Consider the following 27,584-nt stretch of genomic DNA (forward strand, 5'->3'; position numbering starts at 1 on the left):
GTTTCCCTGGTCCTTTGGCAAGTTGCCTGCTCCCATCCTGACCTCTGTTATTTCCTGCCGCTCCCCCTCTCCCCCTTCTATGTTCCCCTACCCCAGGCCCACCATATGCCACCACAGTCCCGGAGCACGCTTCGGTGCGGGCAGGAGAGACAGTGCAGCTCCAGTGCCTGGCGCATGGGACACCGCCGCTCACCTTTCTGTGGAGCCGCGTGGGTGGCAACCTCCCTGGGAGGGTGACCGCCAGGAATGAGATCCTGCGCTTTGAACTTGTGGCCCCTGAGGACTCAGGCCGCTACCGCTGTCAGGTCACCAACAAGGTGGGCTCAGCTGAGGCCTTCGCCCAGGTGCTAGTCCAAGGTGAGCAACCGGCTTCAGGCTGGGCAGAAGGGGTCAGCTTCCCTCCAGGGCTTTCACTTACCCAACAACTGGCACCTGGGTCCCCTACTCGGGGCACGAAGGCTTCCTTCCATGATCCCACCTGGAATGCCTGCCTTTTTGCCCTGTTCTCCAAGATTCAAGGCCGGCCTGCCCCCTCCAGGAAGACCCCCATCACTGTTCTCAGCAACTCTAGTTCTCAGGGCTGCATCCTTCCCCTGACATTGACCTCGCCCTGCCAAAGTCTGTTGTGTTTACATAAGTTCCCCAGCTTCTTCACCTGCCAGACTAAGGACTGAGGATGCTCAGGCCGATACCCAGTCATTTCAGCAGCCCCAGGCTTGTCCACCACATGACCCAGAACGGGCTGGGTAAATGCTTGACAGTGATAACATGGCATGTGTGACAGGGCAGCGCCCACCCCCAGCATGCCCAGGATTTCAGTGGATCTCCAAAGAATCCAGCGTCTCCGCAGTTTTTCCTCTGTCAGTGACACAATGCCAAGCAAGTGTTGTTGGGACCCAAATTCTAGAAGCAAAAAAGCATGGGGCCTATTGGTCAAGAGCCTAGACCACAATGAGCCTGAGTTCAGCACACAGCTTGGTCACTTGATAGCTGTGCGACCATGGCTAAGTCAGTTAACCTCAAGCCTCAGTTTCTTCATCTGTAAAGTGGAGAGAACAATGCCAGCACATAGGCTGACTTAGAAAAATACACGTATGTAAAGCCCGTGGCACACAGTAGGCACTTAGTAAATGGTGATTATACGCATCTGCACCCACCCCCCCATCAATTCCTTGCACGAGGACATGTAGGCGCCTTCACCATGACCATGGATCCTCTTATAGACAAGAGCTAGCATCGTCTTGCTGTCCTTCCTTGAAATGTCTAAATCTCGCTAAGGCTGACCCCTCCCACTCTTGCTTTGGGCTGCCCTCCCCTCCCAAAGGCCAGGAGCCCAGCACTCCAAGGCTCTTATATGTGTTGATTGAATGACCGCACAAGTGAGCAAATGAGTGAATCTGCCAATGAAAGGTCTTTTTTCCTTGATCAGAGAGGCCACCAGGAGAAGAACATCCCTTGAACGTTAGGATGGGGGCTTCCTGAGTCCTGGGAAGGCGACACACACACCCTCATGCATGTCTCCACAGGCCCCTCTGGCTCTGTCCCTGCCACCCCCATCCCAGGAGGATCTACACCCACCGTTCAGGTCACACCTCAGCTGGAGACCAAGAGCATAGGTGCCAGCGTGGAGTTCCACTGTGCCGTGCCCAGTGACCAGGACACCCAGCTCCGCTGGTTCAAGGAAGGAGGTCAGCTGCCCCCTGGCCACAGCGTGCAGGATGGGGTGCTTCGGTGAGTGAGGGTCGGGGCAGGACTGAACTTGGACACCCCAGCCCAAGGTGCACAGTGGGGCTGTTAGAATACCTGCCCTCTGGGGCTCAGAATGAAACAATGTTTTTGGGCAAGTCACTTCACCTCGCTGAGCCTCAGTGTTCCCAGCTGTACAGTGGCTTATATGAAAACAAAATGTGATTCTCTAAAGCATTTAACACAGTGCTTAGCCCATGGAAAGCCATCAGTACTCCAGGCCCATATTTAGATTATTATTAGAGAAAAGAGAATAGGCTCTGAGGCCAGATATATACATGGCCCAGATAATCAGCTCTGCTACTTGATAACTGTGATCTTGAACTCTAGACAAAAGGGTCTTGGTATAAAATGGGTGTGGTGGCACCCACCCTGCCTGCCTGCCTACCTGCCTGGCATGGTTACTGAAAGATTAGAAGTCGACATCGTGTGCTGAGCTTGGCTCTGAGCTCCTGTGCAATTGGAAAGCATTCTCATCAATTGTTTTTATTCACAAATGGATTTCTTTTTTTTTTTTTCCAGAATCCAGAACTTGGACCAGAGCTGCCAAGGGACATATGTGTGCCAGGCCCATGGTCCATGGGGACAGGCGCAGGCAAGTGCCCAGCTGGTTGTCCAAGGTAAGAAGGTGGCTTCAGACCTCTGCTAAGAGTTGGAACAGACATGAGGGGCACATGTTCTTGAGGAAGCCCCTTAAATGTGTACGAATAAAGAATGATTCGATTGTGTTTTGCTTGTGTCTAGCATAGAGTAAGGGGGCTTGACAAATACGGCCCAGGAAAAAGGGAGATGGGTGGAGTAAGTGGGTGCTCACACAAACCAATGAAGAATAACAGTGGATACACAAGTGAGTAAAGGAATAAACAGAAAAGCAAACAAGTGAGTGTGTCCAGGAGTGCTGGCAAAAAAACAAAAAAAAACGAACGAAGAAATGAATGAATGCCTGGGGTTCCTATGCTCACCTTTTCCTGGACCCTCAGGCCAGCCTACAGCAGGCTGGCCTCATGCTGCCCTTTCGTCCCTCTACCCCCAGCCCTGCCCTCTGTGCTTATCAACATCCGGACCTCCGTGCAGACCGTGGTGGTCGGCCATGCTGTGGAGTTCGAGTGCCTGGCCCTGGGTGACCCCAAGCCTCAGGTGACATGGAGCAAAGTCGGAGGACGTATGCGGCCTGGCATTGTACAGAGCGGAAGCATCATCAGGATTGCCCATGTGGAGATGAGCGATGCTGGACAGTACCGCTGCACTGCCACCAACGCCGCTGGCACCACCCAGTCCCATGTGCTGCTGCTTGTGCAAGGTGCAGCCGGCAGGGACCTCTGTGGGGTTCAGGGAGCATGACAGGGGCTTCTCATGCTGTCATCTCCTACCTTGCCTGCTTTACTCTTCCTTTCCACTCTCTTGGGAGTTTTTGATGTTGTGTATTTAAGGGGCAGGTTTCGTAACAAGTGGGGGCAGCAGGAGATAAAAGTGAGCGTTCCTCTGGGGCAGGCAGGAACTTGCAGGAAAATGCCACACCAAGAGGCATCAAGAAGAAAATGGATATGTAATCCTCACCTACTGAGCACCTGCTCTGATGAGGGAGACCCACAGTCCAGTCTGATGGCAGAGACAACATAAACACAAAAGAGACATAACAGTAAAACAAGGGCAGTGAATGCAGGGCAGGCACAAATCTGTTTATTCAAAGGCAGTCCTTTTCACCCAAAACCCTATGACTTGCCCCTAAACTTCCTGACCCATACTACCTTACTACCCTCTTCTCAGGTTCCCCAAGGGCTGCACAATTCACCCCCCCCCCCAGGTGTGTTGCAGAGTCTTGGGCTGTGGAGCCAAATGGACCTGTCCCTGAGCCCCGACTCTGCCCAGTTCCACCTGTGCAACCAGGAGCGAGCAGCTACTTTTCCTCTAAGCCACAGTTTCCTCATCTGTGAAATGGGGACATAGTATCTCCCTTCCAGAGATAATATGAGGATTAAACGAGTGAGGGCACAGGCTGGGCTCACAAACGGTGGCTGTTGTCAGGCTGATGGCCTGTCTCCTTCCTCCTCCTTAGCCTTGCCCCAGATCTCAACGCCCCCAGAGGTCCGTGTACCTGCTGGCTCTGCAGCTGCCTTCCCTTGCATGGCCTCTGGCTACCCGACTCCTGACATCACCTGGAGCAAGGTAAGTGCCTGGCAGGGGACCAGCGGGCTTGCCTAAGGGGCAGGAACCAGGTCTTCACCATCTCCGTGTCCCCAGGACCTGGCCCAGGCTTGGCACAGAGTGCTCAGTGTTTGAGGGTGGCCCTGAGGCAGAGACAGGAGGCGGGCCCTGTGGAGATGCAGGCCAAGGCCAGGGTCCACAGTGTGGGTATCCTTGCAGCTGGATGGTAACCTGCCACCCGGCAGCCGCCTGGAGAACAACATGCTGCTGCTGCCCTCAGTCCGACCCCAGGACGCAGGCACCTATGTCTGCACCGCCACTAACCGCCAGGGCAAGGTCAAAGCCTTTGCCCATCTGCAGGTGCCAGGTAAGACACCTCTCCTCCCCCGCCCCCGGATTGGCAGTGCCCTGCCCACTGCCCTGGGGGCACCGTCTCTAACTGTGCTCTCTGCCGGCAGAGCGGGTGGTGCCCTACTTCACGCAGACCCCCCACTCCTTCCTGCCGCTGCCCACCATCAAGGATGCCTACAGGAAATTTGAAATTCAGATCACCTTCCGGCCTGACTCAGCCGATGGTGAGCAGGAGAGAAGCTGATTAGGGGGGCCTGGGGCAGGGGATCTCCTGGTGGAACTGCCATCATGGAATGAGCCCTGGCAACCCCCAGTCCTCCTCACCTCCACCAGCCCTCTCTGCCCCGAGCCCCCAGGCCTGCCAGGCCTCCCTCTGGGCCCTCTCTCCTGCCTCCTCTCTGCTCCAGCCCCGCCTCCGCGACAACGCCCCTCTGAGCCTCCCCTGGCCCCTCTGCCATTGCTGCACTGACACCCAGCCCTCCTGTACCGTCTTCCTCTTCCTGCCTCTGCTCCTTTTTCCCTCCTTTTTCTCCCATCTCTCACCCTTTCCTCTCTCTCTCTCATCTGTCTCCTCCCATCTCTTGCGGGTCTCTGGCTTTCACTGTCCAGGCCTCCTTCTCTACTCAGGTGAGTCTCTGCCTCCATCACCTCCTTCAGGTAGACCCTACAGTGTGAGTGAAGCAAACCGGGTTTCTCTCTAGGGGCTTGTTCGCAAGTCTTTCTATTTAAGGCACCCTCCTGAGGCTGTGGGAAGGCCCTGGCTGAGTGGGGTGTGCCAGAGCGGGGCAGGGGTTAGAGAGTGGAAGGCTCGCAAGCTTGGCTCAGTCATTGCTGGGCTGGGCAGATAGGGAGCCCATGGCTGGCCAAGAGGCCCTCACACAGCTGTCCCGCCCAGGGATGCTGCTGTACAATGGGCAGAAGAGGATCCCCGGCAGCCCCACCAACCTGGCCAACAGGCAGCCCGACTTTATCTCCTTCGGCCTCGTGGGCGGAAGGCCCGAGTTCCGGTGAGACCCTCGCTCTCCCTGTTTCCAAGGGAAGGGGACCGGGGGACTGGACTGCAGGGCTTCAGTCAGGCACACACCACCCTGGGCTGAGCTGGACAAAGGAAATTATAAAGGAAGGAAGAGATGTGGCCATTACCCTTGGTGACCACCTGGTTGCTGGAGTAGGCATAGTGTGCCAACCAGGTGGAGGAGGAAGCAGCCTCAGGCTTGCACAAGACTGCAGCAGAAATACTCGGTGATACTGAGTGCGTCCCTGGGATGTGGGATGCTGCAGTCCAGGGTTTGTTCATTCATTCATTCATTCATTCATTCATTCATTCATTCAACAGTTATTTACTGAATACCTACTATGTGCCAGGCACTGATCCAAGGGTAAACAAAACAGATCAAATTTTGGCCCTTGTGGGAATGTATATTCTAGTTGGGGGCGACTAGTCATAAATAAACAAGGAAAGAAACAAGGTGATCTCGCTCAGAGGAACAGTGAGGCCAGGTGCTAAGCTCCAGGGCCCTGGAACCAAGGGCAATTGGAACTCCAGGGTCTGCTCTGGACAAGCTCCCAGGGAACGGGTTTGGGGAGAGAGACGAGCTGGGGAAGGGGCAGAAATGGAGCCAGCTAGGGGTGGGTGATGGGGTGGGAGGACAAGGCAAGGACAGAAACTGGAGCAGGACTATAGGAAATGGCGACGTCAACTTTGCCTGGGCTGGGCCCCCTGCGCAGCCCTTCTTACAAACCCCTCATCCACTCTCTCCTGTCCGGTCCGCCCCGTGGAGCAGGTTTGATGCAGGCTCAGGCATGGCCACCATCCGCCACCCTACCCCACTGGCCCTGGGCCAGTTCCACACCGTGACCCTGATACGCAGCCTCACCCAGGGCTCCCTGGTCGTGGGCAGCCTGGCCCCCGTCAACGGGACCTCCCAGGTGAGAACCGACCTGTCCCCCTAGTCCCAACCCCCTCTCCACCTCCACCTACGCCTAGCCTATGCCATTCCTGATCTCCCCACCCCCCAGGGCAAGTTCCAGGGCCTGGACCTGAACGAGGAGCTCTACCTGGGTGGCTACCCCGACTATGGCGCCATCCCTAAGGCGGGGCTGAGCAGCGGCTTCGTAGGTGAGTGCCCTCCTCACCTCTAGCCCTGGCCAAGCCTCACCTGGCTGGCTGGCAGAGCCCATGGGAGCCTGGGAGGGCCCTGCAGGGTGTAGCTGGGGCTGGGCGGGCCTCCCAGCACCTACCCTCCTTTGCTCATCGCCCACCCGCCCCCCAGGCTGCGTCCGGGAGCTGCGCATCCAGGGCGAGGAGATCGTCTTCCATGACCTCAACCTCACGGCGCATGGCATCTCCCACTGCCCTACCTGTCGGGACCGACCTTGCCAGGTAACCACACCACACACACCACCTGGCTGACCCCGGCCACTACCCTCAGCTGTGGCGGGGCCCTTTGAGGCGTGGGGGAGGGCCAGCGCGTTCTCAGCCTGATTTCTGGTTGCTGCCTTGCAGAACGGGGGGCTGTGCCAGGACTCGGAGAGCAGCAGCTACAAGTGCGTCTGCCCAGCTGGCTTCACCGGGAGCCGCTGTGAGCACTCGCAGGCTCTGCACTGTCACCCAGGTATGTACCCACCCCTCCTTGTCACTGTCACCCCTGGGTGCTTGCCTCTGCCCCTTGCTGCCCCTTCATATCCACCCACACCCCAACTATTATACCACTTACCACACTGTCTCTCTTACCCACGTACTTACCGCTCCTCCTAGACCAGCGGTTCTCAACCTTTCACAGGGGTCGCCTAAGACCATCGGAAAACACATATTTTTGATGGTCTTAGGAACCGAGACACCGCTCCTCTATCCGTCTCCAGGCCCACATGCAGATACACCCACATATGAGTACCTGGCGACCCCTGTGAAAGGGTCGTTCGACCCCCAAAGGGGTCGCGACCCACAGGTTGAGAACCGCTGTCCTAGACACTGACTTCTATCACTGCCACCCTAATATTCGCTCTACCCCCCATCTCTGCTACCCAACTACTCAACCCCCCATCACTGATGCCCAGGTACTCACCCCTCCCATCACTGCAACCTAAGTAACTACCACCTTCCCATCTATTACCAAGGCACTCACCCCATTACCTGCCACCCAGGTACAATCTTTTAAGAACACCACAGACAGAGTCACTCATTCACTTCCCCCATGCTGTCCCCCTTCCCAGCCTCACCTGCCCACCCCTGCTTTAATCCATTCCCCCTCTTCAGTCTGGCCAAGCCCTAAATAACCGAAGTCCCTGGGGTGCAATAGGTAGGGCTTTGGCATCAAGACTCCACCCTCTCTTGGGTCACCTCAGTGTCCTCCTGGCCTGTGTGTCTCCCCCAGAAGCCTGTGGTCCTGATGCCACCTGTGTGAACCGGCCTGATGGCCGAGGCTACACCTGCCGCTGCCACCTGGGCCGCTCAGGGATGAGGTGTGAGGAAGGTGAGTGGAGCCAGGCCTGAGACCCCCAGGGATCCCAGTAAGAATGGGGGGCTCTGGGCGGGGGATCTCTGATGCCTTGATGGGCCCTAAAATGATAAAATTATACTAGAGCCAGAGGACCTCAAAGTTACCTGGCCAAGCTTCTGCCCAATCTGAACCCTTACATGAGAGCCCCCAAAGGGGGCACCCTCTTACTGGAGATCCTTCCAGCCTGGTCTGCAGTACCAGGGGGCAGGAGGTCCTGTGCCATTACAGCTGTTGCCCAGCTGGTCCTGAGCCTCTGGGACTAGAGAGTGAGGTGGGCAGAGGTTCCAGGGTAAGTCTGAGTAGGTGGACCCCTCCCCGGGACTCTAGTATCCCCACTGTCCCTGACTGAGCTGTGGCTGCTGCAGGTGTGACCGTCACCACCCCCTCCATGTCGGGCGTTGACTCCTACCTGGTGCTGCCCGCCCTCACCAACATACACCATGAGCTGCGTCTGGACATCGAGTTCAAGCCACTGGCGGATGACGGAATCCTGCTGTTCAGTGGGGCGGAGAGAGGGCCTGTGGAGGACTTCGTGTCCCTGGCAATGGTTGGCGGCCATCTGGAGTTCCGCTACGAGCTGGGGTCAGGTGAGCACTGGGTACCAAGCGCAGATGGGCTCTAGACGTCAAGCCCCATGCCCCCTTGGCTCTCTGTGCCCTGAGGAGGCTCAGAGGAATCAATTTGGCAGTCAAACCAGTTGAAGTCCCCTGCCCGCTCCTTCACGTTCCTTCTCTCTGTGTGTAACTTTCGGCGTGTCCCTAGACCTCCCGCAGGTTCCTCATGGAACACCAGGAGGCTGAAGGGAGTTCCCTGTCTCAAGTCCCTGTGTGGGGCGGGGCAGGGCAGGGAGCCATCCATGTGCCAACCCTGCCTGTGACCCCCCTAGGGCTGGCTGTTCTGCGGAGCACAGAGCCTCTGGCCCTGGGCCGCTGGCACCGTGTGTCTGCCGAGCGCCTCAACAAGGACGGCAGCCTGCGGGTGAATGGCGGTCGCCCTGTGCTGCGCTCCTCGCCGGGCAAGAGCCAAGGCCTCAACCTGCACACCCTCCTCTACCTCGGTGGCGTGGAGCCCTCTGTGCAGCTGTCCCCGGCCACCAACATCAGCACTCCTTTCCGTGGCTGCTTGGGTGAGGTAAGGAGCAGCTTCCAGATCACCTAAGGCCCTTGGCGCCAGACACTTCACCTCTGGGCCTCAGTTTTCTCGTCTGTAAAATGGGGGTCATTGCACCTACTTTCAAGGGTTGTACTGAGGATTGGCTGCACTGATGGGTGTTCCCAGTACACAGTGGGCACTCCTGTTCCTCCCTCCCTATGTCACCATGTTACCATTCAAGTACCAGCTTGGGTTCCCAGCTACCCTTTACTACATTCTTCTCTCCGCTGGTACACCGATGCCCCTGCCACCTACATCCCTTCAGTCCTGAGTGTCCCTCTGCCCACAGGTGTCAGTGAATGGAAAGCGGCTGGACCTCACCTACAGTTTTCTGGGCAGCCGGGGCATCGGGCAGTGCTATGACAGCTCCCCGTGTGAACGCCAGCCTTGCCAGAATGGTGCCACATGCTTGCCTGCTGGCGAGTATGAGTTCCAGTGCCTGTGTCGAGACGGCTTCAAAGGTGGGAAAGCCTGCCCAGGTCCTGGGCGGGAGGGGCATAGAGTGGTCAGTGGCAGCTCCAGCCCCTGCCCACTCACCTCTGCCACGGCCCATAGGAGACCTCTGCGAGCATGAAGAGAACCCCTGCCAGCTCCGTGAGCCCTGTCTGCATGGGGGCACCTGCCAGGGCACCCACTGCCTCTGTCCCCCCGGCTTTTCTGGCCCACGCTGCCAGCAAGGTAACTGCCCCGGCTTCCCCCCACCTCCCTTTCAGGGCCCTGGAGCTGGACAGAAGACTCATGAGTGTCTGTACTCACTGACTGAACCCTGCCTTTCTCCACAGGCTCTGGACATGGCACAGCGGAGTCCGATTGGCATCTTGAAGGCAGCGGGGGCAACGGTACGTGTTTGTAGCCACCAGCGAGAGAAGCTGAGCGGGCTTGTCCTCTCAGCCCCATCTTCCACTTACCCCACACCCTCCATTCTGGCCTCTAAGCAGGACAGGTCCATGTGAGAGGCTCAGTGGGTACAGAGAGAATGAAGAAGAGCACAGCCACACAGAGCTGGGTCCCGCCCGATGCTTACCTTGGGCAGACCCCTGTGCCACTCTGACTTCAGTTTCCTCCTCTGTGTTCATGCATTTTGTCAACAAACATCTGGTGTGTACGCGTCCTTGTCCTGGGAGCAGTAAATAGATAAATAAGGCAGGATCCTCGTTCTCAAGGTTTCCACAGTTCGTTTCAAAGCAATGATAATTTTAAAAATGAGCGTTTATTGAACATTTACAGGCAGTATGCTAACTGCTTTATAGATATTTATCTTCTTACTTATCGTTAATATAATAGGAGAGGTAGTGGTGTCGTGGGTAAGAGCATGAACTCAGAAGCTAACCTGCCTGGCTTCAAATCTTAGCCCTGCCTCTTAATAGCTGTGTGACTTTGGGTAAGTCACTTAACCGCTCTGTGCCTCAGTTTCCTCATGCATAAAATGAAGAGACGTTAACATCCTTCCACAAGGCTTTAAATACATTTTTGTGTGAGAGTAAAATTATTTAATGCATTTAAAACGCTTAGAACAATACCCGGTCCAGAGTGGGTACAGAATGTTAGCTTTTGTTATTAGATCTAAGTCCTTATTGTAAGGATCCAGTTAAATGAAATGATGTTTATAGGATATGAAGCTCCCTGCACAGTTACTGCCACATAGTAGGTGCTTGGTAAATGGTAGCCGTTCTCCTCATCATTTGGTGGCAGGTGGCAAAGTGTCCCCGGCCTTTGTAGCTGCCAGGCCTGCAGGGGCCAGCGCTGGCCTATGGGATGTTGGGGCCACACATAGTATGGACGTTGGAGCCGAAAGGTCCAGGTTGCCATCATCTAGGCTTCCCACTTGCTGGGCAAGTAATTCACCCTACCCCCCGCCCCACCCCAAGCCTGTCTACCTTTTAAGTGCCACAGACCTAAGTGTCCTGGTTTGCTGAAGGCTGAGGGGTTTCTCAAGATGTGGGACTTTCAGAACTAAAACCAGGACAAGGACTTGGTGGAGAAGGATGATTGGTCACCCTACCTGGACCCTATTGACTTCATAAAATAAAATACATAGGATTTCAAAGGAAACCAATTATACTGAAATAAGATCATCAAAACATTTTACATTTTCTCATTTGTAACCTATGTACTTGTTTATTAACACATTAAATAGTAAGATCTAATTAATAGCTAGCACAATTTTAGTAAGCGTCAGTGATATTTTGGGATATTTGCACCTACTGTAATTTGATAAGGAAATCTTCTATTCGTGACAAAGTCACAGGTCCTACCGCCACTCCTTTGGTTTCTTGCCTACATGCATAATTGAAGGAACTGCTAAATTTCAGGGAGAAGTGAGTGAACATAGAGCCATAATGTCCTATCTAAGTTCACAGGCCCCCGAATTCTATCCACTGCCCCTTGTGTCTCCAGGGACCAGGTTCACAGCCCCATAGTCCTACATGTTGGGGTGGAGGTGGGGGCAGGAACCGATGCCGGATGGAGGTTCCATGCAGGTAAGCAGATGTCTGACATCCCCCTTCCCCCTGCAGATGCCCCAGGACAGTACGGAGCCTATTTCTACAATGACGGCTTCCTAGCCCTCCCCAGCCACACCTTCTCCCGGAGGTGAGACAGGTGTTGGGAGAGCCTGTGGGCCCAGGGAAGGGACAGGTTGCACAGAGGGGGATGGGAATCTGGGGCTTTTGCCCTCTCACCCACTTTTCTCCGCTCCCCACGACAGCCTGCCCGAGATCCCTGAGACCATTGAGCTGGAGGTCCGGACCAGCACGGCCAGTGGCCTCCTGCTCTGGCAGGGCATGGTGAGTGTGGGGTCTGCCCCAGAGTGTTAGGTTTCCCAGCCCCCTGGTGACCAGGGCAGTAGGAGAGAGGAAGGCGGAGGACACAGCCATCAGGGGCCTGGGCTTTCCAGACTGGGGACCCCAGAGACCCTGTGCTTCCCTGGCAGGAGGTGGGAGAGGCCGGCCAAAGCAAGGACTTCATCAGCCTTGGGCTTCAGGACGGGCACCTTGTCTTCAGGTGGGTCTTCTCCCTTCCCTGGCCCCCTTCACCCCCTCATTTGAGGCTTCCCCTCTGGTCAGCCCCATGGCTCCTCCCACAAGAAGCTGCAGCTCCCAGTGCCCCAGCAACATACCACCACCACCCTCCCACACCCCCCTCCTGCCCTGCCCCACTTCATACCTTCCTGGGCCTGTGTGACTGCAGCTACCAGCTTGGCAGTGGGGAGGCCCGCCTTGTCTCTGAGGACCCCATCAATGATGGCGAGTGGCATCGGGTGACAGCACTAAGGTAAGGGAGCCCACCCAGGCACTAAGGCGAGGGGCCCAGAGTTGTGGAGTGGGACAGGACGCCCCCGCACTATGTGTGGGGAAGGCACGCACTGGGCTCTGGGAAGACAACTTGAAGCCAGGGTCGGGGAAAGCCCACTAGCCAAGCACAGACTTGCAGGGCAGGACAGAACTCCATGGGGATGGGCAGACAAGCATCCTAGGGGGTGGATGAACACCTGGATGAGTGCTAGGAAGCTGTGTTATGGGGGGTAGAGGCCAGATCTCTCATCCAGTGGCGAAGGAAAGAACTCAGGGAGCAGACTTCTCTGTCTGCAGTCTCATAGAAAAGGGAGGGGACTCTTGCTTGGGTCAAAGAGCATGGGGAACTGGTGGTGAAGGGCCTGACCCAGTTCCACCCACCACAGAGAGGGCCGGAGAGGCTCCATCCAGGTGGACGGTGAGGAGCTGGTCAGCGGCCAGTCCCCAGGCCGGAACGTGGCAGTCAACACCAAGGGCAGCATCTACATTGGTAAGTCCTGGGCTCAGGCCTCAGGCCTGGAGTCCCCTCCTCCAGACAAGGCGGGGAGTGGGGCTCCTGTGGTGCTACAGCACACGCCTTCCCCTCTCCTGGGCCCCTGGAGCTCACAGGCCGTCCTCTCCCCCTCCCACAGGCGGAGCCCCCAATGTGGCCTTGCTGACTGGGGGCAGGTTCTCTTCAGGCATCACGGGCTGTATCAGGAACCTGGTGCTGCACTGTGCCCGGCCTGGCACTCCACCCCCACAGCCACTGGACCTGCAGCACGGTGCCCAGGCGGGGGCCAACACACGCCCCTGCCCCTCATAGGCAGCTGCCTGTTCCACATGGACTCCTGGGCTGTGCCCCAATCCCACAACGTCAAGTTTATTATTATTAATATTATTATTATGAATATTTTCTAAGAAACTGAGGCGATGCCATGCTTTGCTGCTACTGCCCTGGGCTCGACTGGAGGGTGGGCACGCCACCCCCTACACAAACACACCTGGGCAAAGCCACAGGCTGGGGGCAGGGCCGGCAGGATAGAAGCAGGTGCCTCAGAGGGCCACCAGGACTTGGGGGCAGGCATGGTGGCTGAGTGGGCTCAGAAGTGCCCCTACCAGCAGAGTTCCCCAAGGCAGAGCTGGGCCACCCATTTCTGCAGCCCTTGTCCCTACAAAAGCCAACCTCGGCTTACAGCCTCACCAGCCACAGGGAGCAGAGGGCGTTGTAATGGGCTTTGCCACCCTCCTCTCGGTGGCAAAAGCTCTCTAGTGCCAACTGTGGAGCAAAAGGCAGCTCATCCCGGGCAGGCAGCCCCCACCCCCGCCAGCCCATGTCCCAGTCCCCTTCCACCTCCACCTCCACCTGGCCAGCTGGGCCACCTGCCCCTGGCAGCCTCCACCTCCCACCAAGTTTCCCTGGTCTGCATCCCCCCCACCCAACACCTAGCCCAGGGCCCCTGCCCTCAGGGGCTGCAAGGGAAACTCCATCCCAAGTCCTACCAGGAGCTGCTCCAGGCAGAGCCCAGCACTGAGAGGCTCTCCTGCACCAGGCCACGTCCCCCCACGGATCTGGAAGTGAAGGCCCAGGGGATATGGGGGGAGGAGGGCGTTGGTAGCTGGAAAGAGCTAGTACCTTGGGTGGGGGAAGCCAGGACTCATGACTGGGAAGGACAGGAAGGGGCCATGACAGCCCTGCCCCATCTGTGGGAGCCTGAGGGCCCAAATGTGGGCAAGCGTCCTCCCCATCAGCAGCCCGCGGATGTGGGGTCCGGACGCCTGGCCTCTGTGTCCTAGAAGGGACCCTCCTATGGTCTTTGTCTTGATCTTTCTTAATAAACGGTGCTATCCCCGCGAGGGCGGTCCCCTGTGTCTTCAACTAGGGCTTGACTGGGTGGAACCTGAGCATGGGCCAAGGTGGGGCAGAGCAGGGCAGGTGTGTCTGGGAGTGCAGCAAGGCAGCTTCAGGTGAGCGAGGCCCTTGCTTCCTGCTCTGGGCATGGAGGTCCTGCCCTCACTGACCAGCAGAGTACCAGCCCCCACGTGAGCTGCACGGCCAATTACTTCCTGTGGTCTTCATCACAGCCCCATGAGGCAGGAATCATCCCATTTTCCAGAGGAGCAGACTGAGTCTCAGAGGGTTAACGTAACCTTCCCAAAGTCAGACAGCCAGCCCTCTGGAGGGTGTGGACAGAGCCCAGGGTCTGTCTGACCCCAGAGCCCACTGTCCTTCCTCTGAAGCCGCAGCCTCTCCAGGGATGGCCTCCCTGACCCCGGAAGCCTGGCCCGCTTGGTTGTAGCCCCCCAAGGGCCACCTGGCCAGGACACGTGTGACAGATGATGCAGCCAAGGCAGAGGCCACGGGCACCAGCCCACCAGGTCAGCCAGCTGGAGGAGCAACAGCACCTGAGGAGGCCCCTGAGGAGGTCAGCAGAGACTAGGAGCAGCGAGGAGGTCAGCGCCACCCTCTGTAGCCAGGGACCTGCGGAAGGAAAGGGGGAGTCCATTCAGGCCTCGGCCGGGGCCTGCTGCCCCCATCCCCATCACCTGGAAAAGGACAAGTGTGATCTTGATGAGAGGAGTGGGGCCGGTGGTAACCAAGAGCCATCTACCTTCCACAACTGCATCCTGTTGTACAGGGGCCCGGCCTGCTGGGGGGCTGCTCTCAGCTGTAATCTGGAGAGGGCCTGCCGACCCGAGAGCTGGGGAGACAGCTGGAGACTTAGAAGTATCGTCCTCCATACTGCCCGCTTGGCTGGGCACCAGAGAGGGACCTGCAGTGGGAAATAACAAGCTGACACTGAGAACTGCCCCTTCTAGGGCATGATTACCTCCTTGAGTCCTCCCAAAACCCCTCTGAGTTTGTTACTATTAGTATTTCCATTTTTTAGATAAAGGAAGTGAGGTACAGAGAGGTTAAGGCGCTTGCCCAGGTCATGCAGCTGGAAGTGATAAGGGAGGACTTGAACTCATGCAGCCTAGCTCCAGGACCTGGGGTTTATGAGTGGAGCTACTTCTCAGGAAGGATATGCAGGTACTGAGTGTTTTTCTGTGCACCAGACACGGTGCTCAGTGCTGGGCCCTTTACCTACAATATTTCACCTAAAGTGTATAACAACCGTGAAAGGTTAGGTGTATCACCCCCATTTTACAGATAAGGAAGCCGAGGCATAACGAGGCTCTTTCTTCCACTCATTTGACTCATATTTCTCAAGAATCTACTCTACCCCAGGCATCGCTCTAGGGGCTGGGGGATACGACAGTGAGCAACATAGAAATGTCTTCATAGAACTGACATTTTAGCGTGAGGGGACACAAAACATGTCAAACGGAGTTAAGTGCTATGGAGAAAAATTAAGCAGAGTAAAAGGACAGGGCCATGTTGGCGAGGGGCAGGGTTGCTTTTTTTTTTTTTATTGTGAAATAAACCACAATAAGACATTAACCATTTTTAAGTGGACAGTTCAGTGGCTTTAAGCACATTCATACTGTTGTGCAACCATCACCACCATCCATCTCCGACTGTTCATGTTGCAAAGCTGAGACTCCATACTCACGAAACCAACTCCCCATTCTCTCTGCCCCCAGCCCCTGGCAACCACCATTCTACTGTCTGTCTCTATGACTTTGACTACTCGTCGGTCTCACATAAGTGGGATCATACGGTATTTATTCTTTTCTGTTTAGCTTATTTCACTTAGCAGAATGTCTTCAAGGTTTCATCCATGGGGCATGTATCTGAATTTCCTTCCTTTCTAGGGCTGAATAATATATTCCATTGCGTGGACACGTCACATTTTGTCTATCCATTCACCCGTCCATAGACACAGGGTTGCCATTTTTAAATAAAGGGGTCAGGAGAGAACTTACTGAGAGGGTTAAGCAGAGACCCGCAGGAAGCAAAGGAATGAGCATGAAAATCTCTGGGGACACAGACGCCTTCCTTGCAGAGGAGAGACCAGAGGCAGGACAAGATGAGCACAGAAGGAGCTGCTGGGGACCAGTGTGCAGTTGCTGAGGGAGCGAGAGGGTGGGCGGGCCCCTGGGAGGCTTTGCTTTGGCTGAGTGAGGAGCGTGGAGGCTTCTGAGCCCAGGAATGACATGACCTGACTCAGTGTTTTAAAAGGCTCCTCTGGCCGGGAAGTTGTGGGGCGGTGCCATAAGCTACCGTGAGTGGCCAGCAGCCAGCATGAGCGGCCATGAGCCGTCATGAGCGGTCATCCAATGACCGGCGAGTGACTGCCTCAGCAGGGAAGAGTGCAATGATAATACCAACATGGGCCAGTGAAGCGACGTCCTCCACAACTAGACTGAAGAACAAAAGGACAGCAACTTGTCTGCTCCCCTCCCCCAATTCCGCAATAAAATCTTAAGAAAGAAAGAAAGAAAGAGAGAGAGAGAGGAAGAAAGAAAGAAAGAAAGAAGGAAGGAAGGAAGGAAGGAAGGAAGGAAGGAAAGAAAGAAAAGAAAGAGAAAGGGTAACAGTGGAGAAACCTGACAAACACGACCTCAGCCAGGTGATCAAAGCCAACATCAACAGTCATGAATCAGGTTGGTGGTATGTACCTTTGACATGATGTGATGAAAATGACATTCTACCTCTGTAATCTTTCTCATAACCCACAACTTCAGTCTTATCATGGGAAAAACATCAGCTGCATTAGTGTTTATGGCCTAGTTATGGGCTGGAAAAAGGAGTGAAGGGTGACTCAACATTTTGGGTGAGAAGAGGAAACCGGTGAGGACCAGGACATGGGGAGGGCTGAGGATCAGGAGTTCAGTTTAGGGCCAAGTTAAATTTGAGATGCCGCCTGCACATCCATGTGGAGATGAGTAGGGAAGTGGTTATGTAACTAGAGTTCAAAGACGAGTCCAGCTGGCGATACATTATAAAGGAGACCGCCGAGGGAGTGGGTGTGGAGGATGGAGGAGAAGCAGACACAGGAACGGGCCTCATGGCACAAAGCACAGAGTGTCAGGGAGACAACAAGGAACCTGCAAAGGAGACCAAGGAATGACTTGGGAAGTGGATTTCACCCCTTAGCCAGGTGTTTTTTGCAGTGAACAACCTGTTCTACAGTACTTGCCAGCCCCATTTGGGAGAAGGAACATCTCCAGACTCCCAAGGATATTCCTGGGTGACCTACTCTGGTGTCCCTGTCCACAGAGGTCATGCCTGGTTATGTCACTCACTGGTTATGACCTTGGGCCATAGAGTCATTTCTCCTTCCTAGGCCTCAGTTTTCCCATCTGTAAAATGTGGGAATCAGCCTGGATCAATGGATTTCAAATTAAGGCGTGAGAGTCAAAGTCAGGTCCCTCAGTGGGACATCAGTTGGCCAGGCCCTGAGTCCCCCATGTCCACTTAAATAGAGCATCTCTCCTTTTGATGTCTTGGGCCTCTGCAAGTTTCCTTTTAGGAAAAGCTTTCAGCACTAAAATGCCATTTGAAAGCAACTGGATTAGATCATCTCTAGTGTTATTCTGGCTCTAACTTGCTCTCATCCTCAGGTCATCTGGTCTGAACCGATTCCCCACCACTGTGCTTCACCTTATTATCTCCTCCTGGGCCCCTGCCTCTGGCCTCCCCACTGAGGCTCTCCCCTGGGGAAGGGGACCTAGGCCTGGCTTCCCACCTAGCTGCCCAGCAGGGCCAAGGTCACATCCATCACTGACCTCTGCAGTTGGCTGGTGGCCAGGAAGCCTGGTCACTGCCATCACCACAGTTGTCCATGCCCCAGAGATTGCACACCAAGCTCAGGGGGATGCACCTACCATTCTGACAGCGGAAGTAGGCACCACAGGATCCTGGGGCCAAAAAGGGAGGCATGTTATAAGGACCCTGGGCCAGCCCATGACGCAGCGGGATGTGTGGCCCTATAGTGAGGCAATGTAGGAGGTATCAGCAGGAGAGGGCTGATTCCATGTGCATGCAGATGAGAATATATATGAATGAGAGTTGCATGGGAGACGGGTGTATGATCATGACAACGATGGCCAACATTTATTGAGTTCCTATTCTGTGCCAGGCATGGTTCTAAACACTTCATTCACATCGAGCTCAATAAGTTCTCACCATAGCCCTATGGGGTAAATACTGTTATTAACCCCATTTTAGAGATGAGGACACTGAGGCACAGGGAGGTTAGGTCACTTGACCAAGGCTGCACTACTCATATCTGAGTGGCAGAGTAGGAATTCAGTCCCACGCTCATAAACACTGTGGCACACGTGGCTGTGACTGTGTCTGCATGAGTGCGTGCGTGCAGCCGAGGGTGTCCCCGTGAACCTGAGCACCTCCAAGCTAATCCTCGCTCGTGGCATTGCGCCTGCCGTCAGCTCTGCCTGGTATTCTCTTCCGCAAGTAACGGCATGGCTCACTCGCTTCAGGTCCCCGCTCAAGTATCATTTTATAGGTAGGCCTTTCCTAGCCTCCATGTAAGAACAGCACACCGCCCCTCCCCCAGCAATCCCACCCTCCTTTTCCTGATTTGGGTTCCTCTGCAGCATCCTACCTCGGCAGAATATGGATTTACTTGATTATTTGGTTTTGGTCTGTCCCCGCTCCACCAGAATGTCAGCTCAAAGAGAGCAGGGACGTCTTTTATCTTCATTGCTATATCCCTAGAGCCTAGAACAGTACCTGGCACATTGCAGGTGCTCAATTAATATTTGTTAAATGAATGAAGATATACACAGATGAAGGAATTGTATGATTTGGTGCAAGGGTGTGGGAGATAGGTTGTCTCACCCAGCATTCCATTCTGTGGAGAAAAGCTGGTTCAGATGGGACTGCCCAGTACCATGGCTCAGAGGTGACCATAGGCATCAGAGCAATCCATTTCCTGGCCATGACTAACCAGATTTGACACCAGGATTTTTGCTAAAACCATAAGAAAAGATGCTCACTCTCTGTTTCATTGAGGTTAGAGCTGTAAGGGTCACCTTGGACTTGAAGCTGCAGGGTCACCTTGCTACCACGTAGAAAGAGGAGCTGCCTGAAATGGAAGCCATACAGACCCACACAATGCAAAGAGAGAGAAGGAAACAGAGACTGAACCCGGTGACATTCCTTGAAGTCCTAGATCCAGCTATACTTAATATTCCAGTTATAGGAGCCCCCCAAAATTCTTTGGCTTAAGCCAACTTGAGTTGGGATTCCATCATTTGCAAATGAAAGTGAATAACAAAGGAAGTATGTAGGTGTAAGAATGAATGTCTATGAGAGAGAACTGGTAGCATGGTCGTCATGTATGGAGAATTATATGTGACTGTCAATGCCAGTGTGTGCAGGAGCCAGGGAGGGTAGGCTTGCGGGTGGGAGCGACTGAGACTGTGTGACCCAAGGAGGTGAAATGAACCTTCCTCATTCACATGACAAAACTGATCCAAGGAAGCCAGGGCTGTGATATGGCTTCACCACTGCCACCTTCTTTTTGGAGCCCAATCCTGCTAAACACAGAGCAGTGGCAACATTCTTGGCCTCTCTGGCTGACAGCTGCACCTCAAAAGAGGGCAAGGCCACGGGGGGGGGGAAAGAGGCAGGGGGGTTGATTTCCAATCAGCCAGTGAAAGCTGTTTCAAAACAACATAATAGGAACCTACAGGAGCCAGAAGGGGACCCCAGGCACCATTGGTCATGGCCCCAAGACTTTAGGGTACAGTTTCATATAGTTCCTCCAGAGCCAGAGACTCTAATGGGGAAGAGAAGCGGAATCTAAAATCCAAAATTCAGACCATGCGCATTTCCAGGGAAGAACGGTGGGACTTGACTACAGAGACAACTGAGACAGCATGGGGGTGCTTCCGACCAGCTCAGTGTTCAAGGGCTGTCCAGGGCCTGGCGTGTCAAAGTCTAGTTCTCAGTGAATCTATGTTGGCTCTCATGTTTAATTCTCCAGTCTGGATATGTAGCCAGAGATGGTGATAAAGCTACTGCGTGATTTTGGAACCTTCTACACTTTAGCAGCTCACCTGCTTGTTATCACTGGACACAGCCTCTGCTGTGACACTGGCTGTGACATTGGTGAGTTGTGTCTCCCATCCTGGGGGAACCTGCTGAAACTAAAGCCTTGACCTCAATTTGAGCCAGAGGACATACTTTAGCAGTGAAAGCCCCACTGTTTCTCTTGTGAGCAGGGAGGCTAGGGCCCTTAACCTCCCCCAACCCACTTCCCATCTATAAATATGAGGATAAGAACACTGGCACAGCAGAGTTGCTGTGGGGAATAGGTGAGATCCGACATGCGAAGGGCCAAAGGCAATGCTTATTAAGTGACTGTCATTAATATCAGTTCTCTTTCCTTGCTTGAGTGGGTTTCTGTCACTTACAATCAACAGTCCTAACTCGGCCCCTCTGCAATCATCTGAAAGGCTGACCCGGGACAGAGGAGCCAATGTGTGAACATGAATGTGTGAGTTGTGTGGAAGTGTACAAGGTGGTACTGTGAGTGTATGAGGTGTGTGATGTGAATTGTGAGTGAATGTGTAGTAGGTGAGGTGTGCGAGTTGTGCATCACAGTGTGGGTGTGCAAGGTGTGCAGTTGTGTACATGTACAGTGTGTGTGTTAGAATGTGAGATGTGTGTGAACGCATGAGTGAGTGGGAGCATGTGTGTGTCAGGGACTAACAGGGTGGTCTGGTGTACTCACCCATGGAAGCCAGATTTAAGGTCCTTTACTATGACCCTCTCAACCCTGCCATCAGTCACCACCTTCCCTTCCTGAGGACCCAGCCCCCTCCACCTTCTAGTGCTCCCAAGAGACCCATTGGTGGCCCCAGGCCAGCAGTTGCCCCCAGCTTGGAGGCCCCAGTCCTGGCCAACAGCCCCAACCCACCCAACCGGAAAGAGGTGACTTCGCCCACGAAGTCCACGGAGGGATGGCGACCTCTAGTGACCAGGCGCAAGCCCAGGAAGTCCCCAGAATACTCCATCGGGACAGGGATGGTAAAGCCGCAGAGTGGGGCTCCCAGGGCCCGGGGCGCCCCCGTCGGGCCCTTGTAGAGCTGCAGGTAGGAGCCGCGGGCCCACGCGTGGGCAGACGTAGGGAAGAGGCGTTGGGCGCTGGGGTTGCTGGACACGCCGAGGTCAGGGTGTAGACCAAGAAGCAGCAGAACTGGAAGCGGATCCTGTCGCTGGGGGCCGCCGCCCGCACCCAGAACCTGCAGTCAGTGTCCGGAACCACGAAGTCTAGAACCTGCGCGAAGCGGAGTGTGAGCGCAGCAGCAGCAGCCCGTCCCCCTGCAATGTCTGCCCGCAGAGGTCCACCAGGTCGGCTGCAGCGAAAAGCACAGACCCTGGAGCCACTTGGCCTGGTGCCAAGCCTGGCTCTGCCCCCTGCATGCTGTGCGACCCCAAGTAAGCCACTCAACCTCTCTGAGCCTCAGTATCCTCATCGGTAAAATGGGGATGATTAAGCAATCTCAGAATTTGTGTGAGGATTAAATAATTTAATTTAATTCAAATCCTCAGTCTCTTATTTAAAAACCCTAGGATGTATTTCAGAATGTTCCAGATTTTAGAAAGATAATATAATGTATGTACAGTATATTATGTTGCAGCCCTCCATGATTACATTTTCTAGAGCAATTGTAGGAACATTTATCCTAAGCAGGACAAAGACGATAAACAGCCTCCCCTCAGTTCAGGTCAGGTGTTGCCAATAAATTAGTTAGGAACAAGGTTTGGTTTCCACAGCTTTTTGTATGTTGGAGCTGAAACCAAAGGATTGTGGGCATGCACAACGAGTGAAGTGCTTAGGACAGTGCCTGGCATTTAGTGAGTGCTATAGAAGTGTTAGCTATTATTACTGCCTTATTTACGGATGGAGGAGACACAGCCCAGCACCAGCCCACCCAGCAGCCTTTCCCTGTTCCTTTTTGCTGGAAGAACCCTGATTTCCCTCAGCTATCAAGAAGCAGCATGCCAGCAGGATGGAGTGAGGTGCAGAGAGTGAGTGACTCGAACACTCTCTGTGTGCCAGGCCGTGTCTTTCATGGTGTACCTCTCCTTATAGGAATGATAATAAATTGTCTTAAGGGGTAAAGGCCTATTCTCATTTTACTGCTAAAGACACTGAGACTTAGAGGGTTGAAACAATGATCTCAGTGGTAGAAATGAAGGAAGAGGCAGAGTGAGTATGTGAATGCGGGTTGTCTAACCCCAAAGTTCACAGTGTTTCCACTGCCCGACCTAGGGCTGTCCCCATCACTCCTCCAGACCCCTGCTTCTGGGTGACTTGGAGCTCCAGAGGGGTTTAGGATAAACTTGGGGGTACCAAGCGAGACCAGGCACAGGGTTTCCCAGCCGCCCCCGACTCAAGGGCTCCTAGCCCATCAGAGTGAGTGTTGATTGGGGAAACATAATCTCTAAGGGTGGTGGGGCCAGAATCTCCTGCCAAGTCCCTTCATACTCACCTGTCTCCAGCGCAGACACAGCCAGGGCGGCTGCCCCCAGCAGGAGCAGCCTTTGGGGCAGCTGCAGAAGACAGGCCTCCATCCAGGCGCTGCTGTGCCCAGCAACAGGGCAGACCTGCAGAATCTTCAGTTTAGGGGAGACCAGGGTATGAGGGCTGGGCCAGGCCAGCTGGGAAGCTTACAAGATACAATGAATAAGGGGAGGCAAGTCAGCTAGCTCCAGTGGTCTCGTCCCAGTGATCTTTGTGCTCCCCGTTCCAGATCCTCCTTCAAATCAGGATTGTGTCTAGAGTTGTCATGGAGATTTGGGGTTGGGGCTGGAGCCTGGGGAGAGAAGGCAGAGGAGCGGGGAGGAATGTCTGCTCACCCCTTGCCAGACAGAAACCAGGAAACTCAGATCCAGTTCAGCCACAGGGCTTCTTGGAGCAGGCTCAACAGCCCCAGACTGCTGGGGCCTTCCTGGATAAATCGGCATCGTAGGGATTGAGCTTAAGGGAGGCCCGGGACACCAAGGGACGTCTTTGAGCGCCTAGAGAGGCAGCAAGTAGTAAAGGAGACCAGACCAGGAGTTGGCTCTATTACAAAGTATTCCTGCCTCAGGACCTTTGCACTCACAATTCCCTCTACCTGGAGTGCTCTTTTCCCATAGTGTTCCATGGCTGGCTTCTTCAGGTCATTCAGGTCTCAGATCACATGTTACCTCCTCAGACCACACTTCCCTGAGTACCCCTATCCGAATTCAGACTTGCCCTGTCACTCAATCACATCTCCCCAAATCGATTATATCAGCACTCACTGGAATTGTTTTTGGTTATTTATATCGTGTTGTATATATTGTCTATTGGCCCCCATTAAAATTGTATTCCATGAGTGTCTTGTTGCTCTCTGAACCCCTAGGTCATAGCATAGTGCCTGGCACAGAGCAGGCATCCAGAAAATAAGAATATATGTATGGCATTGAGAAAATGACCTCCCTTTTTCTAGGTTTTACTTCCCCATGTGAAAAAAAAGGGGTTTGAACCATTTCAAGCTCTTTCAAAAATAGTCATTAATAGAACGATTTTTTCAAAAGGTATCTTAAAGGGCTGGCTGAGTGGCTCAGCTGGTTAAGAGCTCGCTCAAGAGTGCGAGCTCTGAGCAACAGGGTCGCAGGTTCAATTCCCAGCCCGAACTGAGCTGCTGCTGAGCTGCCAACAGGTGGCAGGATGGCTCAGCTATAAAAAAAAAAAAGTGTCTTACATGGAACCTATATATATTTACAAAACTGAAACTTTTCAAGTCTCAGTTTCCTCATCTGAAAAATGGGATAATAGTTCTAACTTCATAGGTATGTTGTAAGGGTTAAGTAACTTGTTACAAGCTGGGTACTTAGAATAGTGCCTGTCACATAGTAAAGTGCCCAGTGCTTGTTAGGCTGAATGATGACTCTTAGTGTCATCATCGTTATTTAAATAGAGGTGCACTGTTTCAAGAAGTCCCCAGTAATAGCCTTTGAGACCCCAACCCAGAGTCCCAGGACTCGAGAAGAAGGTTAAACCACTGGTGCCGGAGCTCTCTAAGGCCCTCCCTTCTAGAGCTGACATTCATGCAATCTTGATATCCTATTTTGTATGATGTCCAAGGCTGCGTCTTGGGGAGCCTTGATAGGACTCAAGTTGGCCTTCGGCAGGAATGGGTTTACCATGAAGCTCATAATGCTTAAACTTTAGGATACATTATTTGCGTGGGATTATATATTTTTATAATATTTGCAAGCGTGAGATATTTTAACCACAGTCAGTTCAGACCACTGCCTCTTTCTGCCTGATCTCCTCCATCACTCATCTCTTCATGTCCTATGGCCACAGGCATTTATGGAATCTGGCTAAGGGGGCGTTGGTTTGGGTTTGGGGGGTACACACCTATGGCGTCCTACCTCCTTACAGGTTTTATTATTTCTGGATGCCCCAGAATGGCTTCAGGAATACTACTGCCCACTGTGCTGTCTGCCCCTGTGTTGTGATATGAAAGTACAGGACAGAGATCATTCTTATGCCTGGCTCCAGTGGTGTGAGGGTACTGGAAGAGAAATAAGGTTCAAAATGTATGAAGCCAGAAGTTAGTCTGGGGAAAAATCCTTCCAAACCTTACTGCTCACATATGTAAGAAATGTGAAGAGGTAATCACAAGTTTGACAAGAAATCCTTACGTGTATAAATAACCTTACTAATAATGAATTGCAAAGCTGAAGGAAAAGAAATCTAAATGATCACTAATAAAAAACTAATTTTGATCAAGCATGCTGGAGGAAAGACTGAATTATCTTTCTAGTCCTGTTGTAGAAAATATACCATTGTCACATAAACGATAAAAGAGTGTGCAGCCAAAAAAGTAAGAAAAAAGTATTACAGAAGAGTGCCAGGCAGTTGATTAATAACAATTTCTTGTTATTTTTTATTTACATTGTGGTATTTGTCATTTTTTTGTGTCTTTTTTTGTTTGTTGGTTTTTTAAGATTTTTATTGGGGAATTGGGGGATGGGAACAGCGCTGGGGAATTGGGGAAAGGGGAACAGACAAGTTGCTGTCCTTTTGTTCTTCAGTCTAGTTGTGGAGGACATTGCTTCACTGGCCCAAGTTGGTACCATCACTGCGCTATTCCCGGACGAGGCAGAGCAGTCGCCGGCTTCTGGACAGCAGCTCACGCTGGCTGCTGGCCACACACGGTAGCCCATGGCAACCCACTGCCACAGGGGCTGCAGCCTACGCCGTCGCCGACGACTCATGGCAGCCCAGCTCCAGGTTGAGCTGTTGTTCAGCATCTTAGCTGTAGAGGGCAGTGTCACTGGCCCTCATATATGAGATCTGAACCAGGGCCCTCTGGCGTCCAAGCCAGCTCTTAACCAAAGCACCACTTGGCAGGCCCTTAACTAAAAGAGTTGACAGTATTATTTTCACATTTCACAATACAAATGAAAAAAACTTTTTTTGGTTCCATTACTCCCTTCCAAAACTATTCTCTCTTTGATAGGAACGGGAAGCGAGCCTTCCTTGTTATGCTGTTAGAAAACATCCAGAATCTCCTGGTGAAATAGAACAAGTTATATAAAACTGATAGAAAGAGGCCTTTTGAGCTTCCTTTGCTCAGCCCACTCCAAACTCTTTGGAGTGTACTTTCTTTTCTAATAATGGCCCTTGAGCCATTCTCTATTGCTCGGGCCCGCTTCTGTTTCTTTGAAATGTATTTTTACTTCTAATAAACTCCTTTTCTGCAACTTTAAAAAAAAAACTTATAGAAAGAGGCTCCCCCCTTATGTGTCTGGTCGAGTCATTCCTGGCCAAGTGGGTACCATCATGAGAATGGGTGGGAGGTCTTATTATTGGGGGCCCCCACAACATTGGCATGTGGCCTCCCATAGGCAGCCTCATTCCAGGAGCAGGTCCCACAGGCATCGTCTCAGGAGGAGGAGGGCCCCCCATAAGGGGTGCTCGCATTATACCAGGGCGAGGAGGACCCAGGAGACTGGGGGAGGTGGGATCATTGCCCCTGCAGAGAATGGAGTAGGAGGTATCTTCCCTTGTTGAAATGCTGCGGTGGTTTTGTCAGCCGGGCTCTGAGCCTGCCCTTCCATCCATTTCTGATAGTATAGTCTTTCACATTCTCTTTGTGTTTCCTACCACTGCAGTGTGTCTTTCTCACAGATGGAGAGTCACGGTTGAGGTATATATCGCAGTAGTGACAGTAAAACGTGGGCATATTGGCCACTCCATTCTGTGCCACTGGAAATGTGCTTGTCAGTTTTTTAAACATTAAAAGTTGTGATTTTTTTCCCTCATTCCAAATAAATATTCACTCCCAAACTAGGCTTTGTGTTTATAATTTTGTATGTTTAAAGAGGGCCCTCAGGGCCAAATGAGTGGCTCAGTTGGTTAAGAGTGCAAGCTCTGAACAACAGGGTCGCTGGTTCGATTCCCACATGGGCCAGTGAACTGCGCCTGAGCTGAGCTGCCACTGAGCTGCCAACAGGTGGCAGGATGGCTCAGCTGGTGAGAGCACTTGCTCCTAACAACAAGGTTGCCAGTTCGACTCCCGCATGGGATGGTGGACTATGCCCACATGCAACTAAGATTGAACACGGCACCTTGAGCTGAGCTGCTGTGAGCTGCCCACCAGTGGCCGTATGGCTCAGTGGTTAGAGCGTGTGCGCTTAACAAGGTTTCCGGTTCAACTCCCACATGGGTTGGTGGGCTTTGCCCACCCGCGACTAAGATTGAACACAGCACCTTGAGCTGAGCGGCCACAATCTACCAACAGGCGGCCGGATGGCGACTGGACTTGGAGCTGAGTTAGCTGCGCCCTCCACAACGAAGACTGAAGGACAACAACTTGGCTGTTCCCCTTCCCCAATTCCCCAATAAAATCTTAAAAAAAAAAGGGGGGGTCTGTCAAATGGTCTATGCTTCACAATACCAGGCCCTCAGGGAGCTCACAGCCTGATTAAACAGGGCTTCAGATTAAACAAATAAATCAACAATAAAAAAAATCATTAAATAAATTGCCATCTTCACTATAACAGGAACTTGAGGTACCTGGGGAGTCAGGAAAGGATTCCGTAAGGGTAGAGTCTTTATTTGTTCCCTGAAGAATCTCCAATGCTGAAAACAGAGGTTATCGATACTTGAAAAATGAATTTACATCCTTGTTTTAATTTAATCTTCCCCATAACCCAATAAAATACTTTAGTATTGTCCCCATTTTATAGATGAGAAAACTGAGGCACAGAGAGGTTGCCCATGGGTCACACAGCTAGGAAAAGGGACCTGGGAGAATACTCCACCTCTTACCTTACTAACCTTATTTATTATCATTACTTGTACTCAGATTTCTCCTCATTTAAATGAGGCTCATAAGACTACCCTCCTTAAAAAAAAAAAAAGAATACCCTCCTTGTAGGGTCATTGTGATGAAGAAGTGTGAGAAAGCATGTGACAAGCTTACATTCAGTGCCTAGAATGTTGTAAAC

General features: G+C 53.2%; 2 protein-coding genes and 1 pseudogene across 7 annotated transcripts in view; 1 reads left to right on the top strand and 2 right to left on the bottom strand.

Moving 5' to 3' along the window:
• HSPG2 (heparan sulfate proteoglycan 2) overlaps positions 1-14,023 on the top strand; it is a 103,623-nt gene extending 89,600 nt beyond the window's left edge. For 5 of the 6 annotated variants that reach the window (XM_019668857.1, XM_019668858.1, XM_019668856.1 and 2 more), the window contains 24 exons: positions 97-357; positions 1,527-1,731; positions 2,269-2,366; positions 2,780-3,046; positions 3,803-3,912; positions 4,111-4,258; positions 4,350-4,466; positions 5,138-5,249; positions 6,027-6,171; positions 6,262-6,361; positions 6,516-6,625; positions 6,749-6,857; positions 7,617-7,715; positions 8,108-8,329; positions 8,629-8,873; positions 9,184-9,355; positions 9,450-9,572; positions 9,677-9,733; positions 11,411-11,486; positions 11,602-11,680; positions 11,827-11,897; positions 12,084-12,167; positions 12,574-12,677; positions 12,820-14,023. In XM_019668857.1, the coding sequence (XP_019524402.1) occupies positions 97-357; positions 1,527-1,731; positions 2,269-2,366; positions 2,780-3,046; positions 3,803-3,912; positions 4,111-4,258; positions 4,350-4,466; positions 5,138-5,249; positions 6,027-6,171; positions 6,262-6,361; positions 6,516-6,625; positions 6,749-6,857; positions 7,617-7,715; positions 8,108-8,329; positions 8,629-8,873; positions 9,184-9,355; positions 9,450-9,572; positions 9,677-9,733; positions 11,411-11,486; positions 11,602-11,680; positions 11,827-11,897; positions 12,084-12,167; positions 12,574-12,677; positions 12,820-12,992 (3,287 nt within the window). In that variant the 3' untranslated portion in view covers positions 12,993-14,023. Of the gene's footprint in view, positions 1-96; positions 358-1,526; positions 1,732-2,268; positions 2,367-2,779; positions 3,047-3,802; positions 3,913-4,110; positions 4,259-4,349; positions 4,467-4,851; positions 5,047-5,137; positions 5,250-6,026; positions 6,172-6,261; positions 6,362-6,515; positions 6,626-6,748; positions 6,858-7,616; positions 7,716-8,107; positions 8,330-8,628; positions 8,874-9,183; positions 9,356-9,449; positions 9,573-9,676; positions 9,734-11,410; positions 11,487-11,601; positions 11,681-11,826; positions 11,898-12,083; positions 12,168-12,573; positions 12,678-12,819 lie in introns of those variants that run through there. The other variant, XM_019668860.1, reaches the window with a different exon arrangement.
• A 72-nt stretch (positions 14,024-14,095) lies between these two features.
• LDLRAD2 (low density lipoprotein receptor class A domain containing 2) lies at positions 14,096-22,664 on the bottom strand. The gene is given in 6 exon segments (XM_019668861.1): positions 14,096-14,940; positions 17,843-17,974; positions 21,004-21,216; positions 21,219-21,357; positions 21,360-21,442; positions 22,583-22,664. Coding segments are annotated over 6 exon segments (996 nt in total). The 3' UTR covers positions 14,096-14,593.
• Positions 22,665-25,871: 3,207 nt separating this feature from the next.
• On the bottom strand, positions 25,872-26,317 carry LOC109396738 (U1 small nuclear ribonucleoprotein C pseudogene; annotated as a pseudogene).
• Positions 26,318-27,584: the final 1,267 nt, after the last annotated feature.

Source organism: Hipposideros armiger, unplaced genomic scaffold (assembly GCF_001890085.2).
Source record: "Hipposideros armiger isolate ML-2016 unplaced genomic scaffold, ASM189008v1 scaffold_540, whole genome shotgun sequence".
NCBI lineage: Eukaryota > Metazoa > Chordata > Mammalia > Chiroptera > Hipposideridae > Hipposideros > Hipposideros armiger.